We start from the raw sequence: 9,706 nt of genomic DNA, 5'->3' as shown, positions 1-9,706 counted from the left end.
GGGTCCCCATCCAGAATCAATGGGGGTACATTTACTACAATCACATTTTTGTCTTAGGAATGCGACAAAAACAAATATTGAACTCAAGTCTCCATGAGGTGAGTAATCAATAGAAGAAGAAAAAAATCATTTTGAGATGAACTACTCCTGTAAGTACAGTACTTGAGTAAATGTAGGCCAACTTAGATACTTTACACCACTGTTGTTGTTGAAACATTTCTGTGCGGTTTGTGTTTGTTGTCCAGAATGGGGGACAGAAACATTGTGGGTGAGTTGAAGAGGTGGGCGACAGAGGAGTTCAACCTTCCTCCCCAGTCTCTCCCACACGACAGCTATTTGAAAACGTATGTGTTTATTCCAGTCTCTCCATAGCGACTGACTCATTCTGTCTTCAGAACAAATCCTTATTTTTTCCACCGTAATATGTATTCTGTTACTTTATTTGTTGTAGGTTGTGTGTAGGCAAAGGCTCATCGATATGGAAGTATGTTATCCAGCATATTTTTCAACAGCGGTGAGTCTTCTACAGTGGTTCTCAAACCTTTTCTTGTCAAGGACGGACCCCTAAATGAATGTTAGGGCTGTCACGATATGACATTTTACAGGACGATTAATTGTTTTTGTCGTTGATAATTACATTTCTGTTTGGCTTTTAAGCTTTGAAATTGCACATGGCAGATATGACACATAACCTAAATACACAAATAAATTACTGACATATTTGACAACTTACTACTTAAAAAATAACTTTGATAGCGGAAATAGCCGATCTACAAGCTCACAGCTATTTCCACTATTTCGGACATTTTTCAACATTAACGATTATGACGATTATGACAAAATAATTGCGATAATGTCAAATAATCACGATTAGACGATTATGTAATAATTGTGACAGCCCTAATGAATGTGTACTTGGACCGTGGACCCCCATCTGAAGATGCTTTGTACCAAGGTCAAAAATATAATTCAAACTTTTTCAATGTCAAGATTACTTTGGAATATATCTGGTACATATAGGGCAGTGGGGGTCCCTGGTCCCACCCCACCTTTAGAACCCTTGTATTAGACCACGGACCAACATAACTCTGAGAGGAACGGTTCCATTTGTACACTCTGTCTCATAGTGACAGCCACATAAGGGTCCATTTGGTATCCATCCCTCATTTTTCTGGGGAACTCCTGGTACCCCCTCAAGGACCCCTGGACCCCTTTGAGAACCCCCGTTCTACATAGCTTTGAGTTCTAAGTGGTCTTATCTTGTGATAACCCCCAGCCTGTATTTCTGTTCTCGCAGGAAAGTCAGGATCATACGGGGTAACCTTCAGTGGTATCCTTTTTTAGTTTTGTTTCATAGAGTTCCTTTGAAAGGTTGAGGTTGGTGTGCTGAAATATCTCCTGTTTCAATGTTAATTTGTATACATGTTTTCACTTAGACCTCATAGTTTGTTTGGTACTGTAAAAATAAACACAAATGTCACATGAAATATTATTTCATGCCAGTGTGCAGATTAACCTTCTATCTGTTTGCCTAGTTTATATGTGCTATTTTTAACTGCAAAATGTTTGTCTAGCTATTTCCTTAACATTGTGATCTCAGGTACAAAGGGGTGCAAGCCAAGGAGGTACAACTTGTTTTTTTTTTCTTTTTAACTACACAATTTGATATTAGACATTAGATTCTAAGAAAGAATTCTAAGAAATAGTCTATAGATTCCTCAGAATAACCAGTGCTGACAGCAGACATGTTGGTAATAAATAATAGAGGTTTTCTTCCCCCATTATGGATTCCCATAGACCTTTTTCATATCGCGTCATATAAGAACTGTGTTCCAATTATAAACAAATTATCTCAGCGGTTTGACTCATATGGATATGAAGAATCAACTGATGGTGAGAAAACGCTAATGTTACTGTCGCCGAATTAGTTAAATTTTCGCTTGAAACAGGCTTTATCAAATATGAGTGACTAACTATCATAAACCACACAGAGCCACCTCGCCGACAATATCGCAAAGACCGTTTATTTATCTTTGGACCGCAATGCTTATATGAGACGATTTTAAGATGACTCGGTGTTATTCTCCATAGAGAATTACTTCATTGGAACCGGGGGATGAGTGAGTCACGTCATGACTTCGTTACTCCATAGTGAACTGTGTAGAATATTATCTAGCCATCATGACATAAGTAACCTGAGCCACTTCTATCTCCCCTTCATTTGTTCATCCTCAGTTGAAGCAGGGTGAAGACCAAAGTGAGGCTGTGAAGCGGAGAGAGCTCCAGGAGCAGATAGAACACCTTAGAGCTGAGATCAGTCACCTGGACACTCAAATCAGTGGGGCAGAGGACCAACTGACCTCAGAAGGTTAGGTTATCCCTGCACACATCTTCTCCGCTGTTTTTCCCACAGCCTGTTAAAGCATTAAAGGACACGTTCTTTATCTACATTTTACATAAATGTGTTTTATTGTTACCTATGTCTGTGTTTTCTACTTCTCTCTGATGAACAGAGCAGTCCATCAGCCGTACCTGGGCCCAGGTTGAAGACTGCCAGCGCAGGGAGGTGTTGCTACAGGCCTTCAGGCAGCACTGCCGTGTGAGCCATCAGGCTCTGCGGGAAGATACATGCAAAATCCAGAGACAATGCCAGAATGTAGAACAACTGGCGAGGTAACGGAGAGACACGCATGCATGCACTAATCTTGTTGCAGTTTTAGTCTGTGACAACAACAACATTTCCTTTTGTCTCTGCAGGAAGGCAGAGGTTGATGTCTTGTTTGAGCATGAACCTTCCAGCAGCAGTGGTGGAGCCCAACCCAACTTCACCATGGCATCAGAGCCTCAGATCCTGGTAAATGCTCCCCATCTATCTTTACCATGAAGACCATTCAGGATTTCTATTTTTTGCAACATCAAGAACAGTTTGTTTACAAAATATTTACCCTTGACTGTGTGGGGAGAAAATATTATCTTTCACCCCGATCAATAATATATGTGGCAGAGTCTGAAGGAAAGTGCATGTTAGATGCATAGACATTTTTTTAAATCAGTGCAGTTAGGATGAAACAAAGATACAGTTATGGGTAGTTAAGTACAGAGATGTAGTAGCACTACAACAAAATAATATGAAAGACACTAAGACCTTATAAGGACTTAACATCCGATCTGGACTTGGTCTGGTTGGGTAGATTTCAGGTTTCCCACAGTGATGGACTCTGTGGACTCAGTGTTGTGATATGCATTTTCCCGGCAAGTGCCCCAACTAAATTAATTGCAATTTTCAAACAAGTTATCCAATTTGTTGTGGTGTTTCTGCAACAGCGTGAGGTGAGGGACCTGTGTGATGAGCGAGTCCTCTTCTTCCAGTCTTTACAAGAGAGTGAACAGAAGACCGCTGCTCCTGCTGCCTCACAGTAAGGATGCAGTGCATGTAGCTTGCCACTGATCATATCAGTATTCAATACTTTTTTTGTTTGTTTGTTCAAGGAACAATTCACCTTTTTTCAATGGTATCTTTATTTATTGGTCATCAATAATGCTCGCTATAGGACGGTACAATTAAAATGGCTCAAAAATGTACTGGTCAGTGACATCATCTGCAGGTATTTCAAAATAGATTTCATTTTATTATTAATGCAACAACTGTGGCTACAAATTGTTAACTACTATTCCAACACGCCAGGAAGAGAAGGGCTGTAACAGCCTATCACTACCTGGCTGTGACAGCCTTTCTGTTATAATTGTATACTTTTTAGCTTGACATCATCTGTGGGATCGTAGATTAATGTCAGGTAAATCGGCAGGCACATTTTTGTCTATTGTCTAAAAGTGAGCAAAAGGACTTAAGATGTAAGTGTTCCTTACCTTTTTTGCTTTTTAATCCTTTAACACTTCTGTCTCTTTCTCAGCATGACCCATGAACAAAGAGCTGCAATGTTTAAATATTGGTTAAGTGCTGTAGAGGTTGGTACCATTTAATGGCATTTATATTTGTTAAAAGATATGGTCAGTTTGATTTTCACACCATATCAATGTGTTGATGTTGTCTGTCTCATCATCAGGATCTGCTATGTAGCTATCCTCCAAACCAAATCCTTTCAGCCTTGCAGTATTTAGCTTTTAGACAACAGAGGGACTTGGAGGAGAAACTAACCTCTCTGGATGTGACTCAGGATGTGACGGCATTACGGTATGATTAACTCCAATGTATTTATGACCCTTGTTATGTGGACAAATGAGTTGTGATTTAACACACACACACACACACACACACACACACACACACACACACACACACACACACACACACACACAATGAATCATATGACTCCAAATAAAAATTACCAAACACATGGGTACTATTGAAGTTTCTAGATTTTCCTTTTTTTTTATTTGTATTGTTATGACCTTTTAGGAATACTGTTCAGTCTTCATGGAAATTGCCACTGTTACAGTGCCTTGTCTCTTTTAATGTACTGCTTGTTTTATCATGCTCAATCATTTCACCCCTAACAGGGTCATACTTTTCAAGCAAGTATTTATCCAATTATGTTTATTGCAGCTTTCGCTATGAGAGCAATCACCTACTGGACATAAGCAGAGAAGAGGAAAAGGAGCTACCACCTGTGAAGCATCTACTGCAGGTATTACACACATGCACACACGTTTGTTTAAACTACTTTTGAGGACGGGTGACAGAACACACACACACACACTTTAGTTAAAGGCAACTGGCATTAGAAGCAACTAGGGATGGTCCGATCAGGTTTTTTGGAACCGATCACCGAGCACCGATCACAAAGGTTTGATCACCCGATACCGATCAATCACCGATCCGATCAAGTTATTATTTATATATTATTTATATTTTCTAAATGTTAATGTTTTAACTTTAATTAATTCACTCATGAATTCATTTTTATATTTGCCTTATAGTTATTTTCCAGCATTACTATGTATTTATTATCATAGCAGTAACTAATTATTCCTTCAGCACTGTGGAAATCAATACCCCAAAATGGCCTCAAGTGGGCATACTGAACGGCTGGTTGATCGGATGCACCGATCGGATCGGATCGGTGAATTTACATTTTGATCTAAACCACCGATTATCGCCGATCACGCTTTGATCGGCCCGATCCGATCCATTGCCGATTGATCGGTAACATCTCTAGAAGCAACCATTTCATAACGTTTCAATCAGTCAATCTTTATTTATTAATGGCTCAATAAATGTCATACACAGGTGCAATTCCAAGTGCTCTTCACATGCAGTAAAACGCAATAGTAAAATATGACTTACAAACACATGTTCAATATTATACAATGTAAACTACAAAAGACTGCATTCATGTGCTCCCCATAATTGTAAGTGATGATGTCATGATGTGTTTGTGCTGTTCCAGTCTGCGTGGGAGGTGGTGGAGCAGAGTCTTGTGGAGTTGAACCAAACCCGCTCTCGGGTCCAGCAGCTCCAAACTGAGCTGCAGGCCCGCAAGCAGGACTCTATGCAGGAGGTGTCTTTGATGGGGAATGACGATCATTTGGCTTTGTAAGTAAACTCTGGGACCTTTTTTGTCTTAAATCTCCTTTGGTCTGTCAGTTTAGATCACTTCTAGGGCTGTCACGATTATGACATTTTACGTGACGATTGTCACTCAAATAATTGCGATTAATGATTTAATTGTGTTTTTTTGTTGTTGACAATTACATTTTTTTGGCTTGTAGGCTTTGCACATGGCAGATATGACACATAACCTAAATATACAAAGAAATGACTGACATATTTGACAACTTCATACTTTAAAAAAGAATGTTTATAGTGGAAACAGCCGATCTTCAAGCTCACAACGCGTTGCATCATGACACGTTGTGAGCTTGTAGATCTGCTATTTCCACTACTTTTTGAAAGTGTTTAAAGCTATATGGGTAACATGTCATTAGGTCGAACACCCTTTGGATCGACCACCAAACTCTAACCCAAACCCTAATCCTAACCTCAGTAAAAGTGCATGTGTATGGTCCAAGCAATTTTCCCCTGTCTGCTCTATGATACTATTTTTCTCTGCATTCCTCCCAGATCAGTGTTAGAGCTGGAACTTCAGTGTGCGATGCAGTCAGCAGCGAGAGACAATATTAGAGAACAGTGTCTTCATCTTAATCAGGAAGCTAAAGGCCAGCAGCAGGCACTTAGGAACCTCCAAAACCAATGGCAGAGCATCCTGGACTTTAGACAGCTTGTGGTAAGGTTGGATGGGTAACCTTTCAGCAAAAAGCATGTAAAGCATGTCTGTTTTTTAGTTTTTCCAACCTGGGACTTATTTTCCTAGTCATGCTGATACAGTATGTTACTGTAAACATTTTGTTATGTATTTCATAACGAATGAATCACCACTTTGTGCAGCTATACAATCCCACGATGCTGCTGACGAGGAACATTAATAAACATGAAACTAAACATTGAAAAAGGAAAACAATCAGACTGCTCACCATTATGGTGAGTGATTAAACAAATCAGAAAGTAGGGCCCAGGTTGAAAAACAAAACTAAAAACAAGATATTTGAGGGCGTCCTCTTGAGCTTTGGGAAACGCTAATCGATTAGTCCAGATTTATTTGATTATCTGACAATGAAAAGGACAATTTGTTAGTCGCAGTCATAGAATGTATCCTTCCTGTAACTCCATCTACAGTACATCTGCATTAGTAACATTGTGTTGTTTTGTTGTTCTCTAGGACGTCAGGCAGGAGCAGATCAGGGGCCTTATTAAAGGGAATTCCTCGGCCAAGACACAGCTGACCCGTCTGCACAGAGAGGTGTGGATGTCCTCTGTTGCACTGTACTTCTACTACAGTGCATGGAAGTTTTATACCGCATGTCACAATGGCTTTTTTACAATTACTGTACTATCTCTCTGTATTCAGTTAGTGCAGTTTGTCCAGGGAAAGCTGGTGCCACAATTCGGAGAAGTGATCACAGCAACAAACCACCTACGAAACTCTGTTTCCCAGGAGGCCATACATTTTGGAACAGTTTCACTTTTGGCTCTGGACCGTAGAACTGTTGAGGGGTAAAAGAGAGTTTCATGCATCTGGTTGTTAACCTGGTGTACTCTGGTTAAAGGACAACTTTGTTTTTTTACAACAAGGGTTCATATTTTAGATTGTAATTAAAGAAAAGAAAAGATGAGTTTTAAAATGTTTTCTTTTTGTTACTATTTACACCAGCCTCCATAAGTCACATCTGCCCATGAAAGATTGTGGTGCATCTTGGGAGTGGGATTACTGTGTCTAAAAATACATATTTAGCCACTTACATGCATGCCCCCAACCTGGGGGCATGCATGCAAATCAAAATCGTTAAAATCACTAAAATGATAGAAAGTAAATGAAAACATTTTAACTCATCTTTTCTTTTTTCTAATGACTATTTAAAATATGGACCCTTGTTGTAAAAGTTGTCCTTTAAGCTATCTCATCAGAAAATAACCCACTACATTTATGTTTTCCATTTATTTGGATAACCAAGTTTGTCTCTATTATTTTAGAGTGCAAAGAATTCCAGCATCATGGCTGTCCATCTATCGTTTGCAGTCTTCTTGCTTCCACAACTTGTGTCAAAGCCTGTCTTTTCCACTGTACCGGGTAAGCCTCTGCATATTTTGCAAGGATTCTACTAAAACCTAACACATTTTAAATTGCATACAGCTGTTCTTTTTCTTACATTTCATGGCAATTGGGGTAAGACAAAATACAGTAAATGAGGCAGACAGATGCGTTGTTCTTTTGTTTTTCAGCAGCCTCTGTTGAGCTTCTAATTGTACAAATCCACTGTGTAATTGTGTGGATTTGGTCTTGGTGCTGTGAGCCTCAATTTATCTAAACAAAATATCTTCTACTGCTTGTCTCACTCCCTATCTCTCCAACAGGCTCCAGAGGAACTGTACTCCCAGACTCGCTCGCAGCTTCTGGAGTTGTGTTTTCTCCGTCACCTGCTGCAGCTCCATACCACCACTTTGCATAAAGTACAGCAGCAGGGAGAACTGCTTCATGAACCTGACCAGCAAGGTAAAACGAGGAAGATCATCAGAAAAATTAAGCTTCCGAAACGGGTCTCGTATTGGGAGCTGGTTGTTAAGTTGGATTGCACACTATGCAAGAATAAGCTTATGTTTGGTCTTATAATCGGTCTATGTACACACAGTATGTAACACCAGAACTCTCTCATCCTCTTCTTTGCTCTTCGAAGCCTTTCTATCCAGAGTTGCGGAGGAGGATCAGAAGCTTCTTAACTCTCTGATACCAAGAGTCAGACAGCTCTCGAAGGATGGTGCACAGGGTCTGTCTTATGGCAAACGAGTCAAAACTGCAGTCTCTCACTGGTGAGTCCATAATGCTATAAAACCTTGGATTTTATACTGTTGTAGATGACCCAAACTAAAAAGGAATGCAGACCATTTACTTACTGTGGACCACTTGCAACAGGTTAAATAGCACTGACTTAATTGTCATTTGCATTGCCTGTTCTCAGCATTTGTAATTTGTTTCCAGTCAACATGCACTGATGGACTCCTGACTTAATTATTTTACAATATATTTGTGATCTTGACCACTAACAGTCTTTGTTATTACCTCCATGTGTGTATGTGCTCCAATTTACAGGTGGAATCAACCAGCCCAGCATGCCCTTCCTGAGATCAATAAAGGGGGACTGACTTTTCGGCAGTGGTTACAGAGGTGGAAACAAGCTGCCAAGACTTCATAATTAACCACATACACACAGACACAGAGGAGGGTGTCCTGGAAGTTGCAGAGCTATGAGTGGTATTACTCAATAGGTGGTCAGAACAAGAATAACCTGATTGCAATAGTTTTAACACATAAATATCCCATGGAAGGTATGATTGTTACTTTACCGTATTAACTGTTTGCTGAGGTAGGGTTATACACTAAAGGGTCATTCCTACCGGGCAAGATGAAGATAAAAAAATATCGACCTCAATTGAAGTGGATGGTGTCCACACTGGACGCTACCATCCATCCACTCCCATCCACTTCAATTGAGAAAGATATTTTTTTATCTTTATCTTGCCCAGTGGGAATGATCCTTTATACAATGACATTTGTATTTATGCTTTTTCATGCTTGTTTTAGTTACTTTACTTACTGTATATATTATTTTAACCAGAGGGATATCTATGCTATTTTACTGTATATACTTGCACAATGTCATTAATGCACGTGACTGCCCAATTAACCCAACCCCCTTTTGTTTTTAAAATAAAATGTTTTAAATCAAATGTCATTTGCCTTCCCTGAAAAGCACTCGACGAATAGAAAAGCATGTACAATAAGATGCAGATACTGTAGGTATGGTCATGAATGGATGATGGTTTTCAGAGTAGAAATCCCATCTCTTCGCCCTGTTGTCTCACTGTTTTGATCATGCATGCAGCGGGTTCTAAAGCCTATGTTACGAAGACGTGTGTGTAGCCAGCCAAGGCACTACACATAACATAACAACATACACATACAGTAGGTTGTTTCTTGTCTTTGTAGCATTGGTGGGGGTGTTGGTTGAACCATCTGAATGTCTTGTGAAGTGGACTCCGCCTCTCTATGCGGCTGCGCACTGGAGTTTTTCACTCCTACTCTGGCTTCCGGACGCCAAGAGAGGCTGCTGCCGCCGAATTTAAAGAGACAGG

The 9,706-nt window shown here is 39.9% G+C and overlaps 1 protein-coding gene across 1 annotated transcript; it reads left to right on the top strand.

The window, feature by feature from the left end:
* Nucleotides 1–246: 246 nt before the first annotated feature.
* On the top strand, nucleotides 247–9,135 carry haus5 (HAUS augmin-like complex, subunit 5; the record flags this gene model as incomplete). Its single annotated transcript, XM_080724398.1, has 19 exons — nucleotides 247–344; nucleotides 452–514; nucleotides 1,298–1,330; nucleotides 1,601–1,625; nucleotides 2,236–2,368; nucleotides 2,514–2,673; nucleotides 2,758–2,854; nucleotides 3,325–3,416; nucleotides 3,912–3,966; nucleotides 4,065–4,192; nucleotides 4,565–4,646; nucleotides 5,409–5,554; nucleotides 6,083–6,245; nucleotides 6,738–6,818; nucleotides 6,927–7,072; nucleotides 7,550–7,646; nucleotides 7,931–8,069; nucleotides 8,251–8,383; nucleotides 8,664–9,135. 19 exons carry the CDS (start codon nucleotides 247–249, stop codon nucleotides 8,764–8,766), a joined length of 1,974 nt encoding a protein of 657 aa, XP_080580524.1. The 3' UTR covers nucleotides 8,767–9,135.
* Nucleotides 9,136–9,706: the final 571 nt, after the last annotated feature.

The sequence above is a fragment of the Nannobrachium achirus genome (assembly GCF_963921795.1).
Source record: "Nannobrachium achirus genome assembly, chromosome: 1".
In the NCBI taxonomy this organism is placed as follows: Eukaryota; Metazoa; Chordata; class Actinopteri; order Myctophiformes; family Myctophidae; genus Nannobrachium; species Nannobrachium achirus.
Note: the sequence above shows the minus strand (reverse complement) of the source record. Positions and strands in the feature narration are given on the sequence as shown.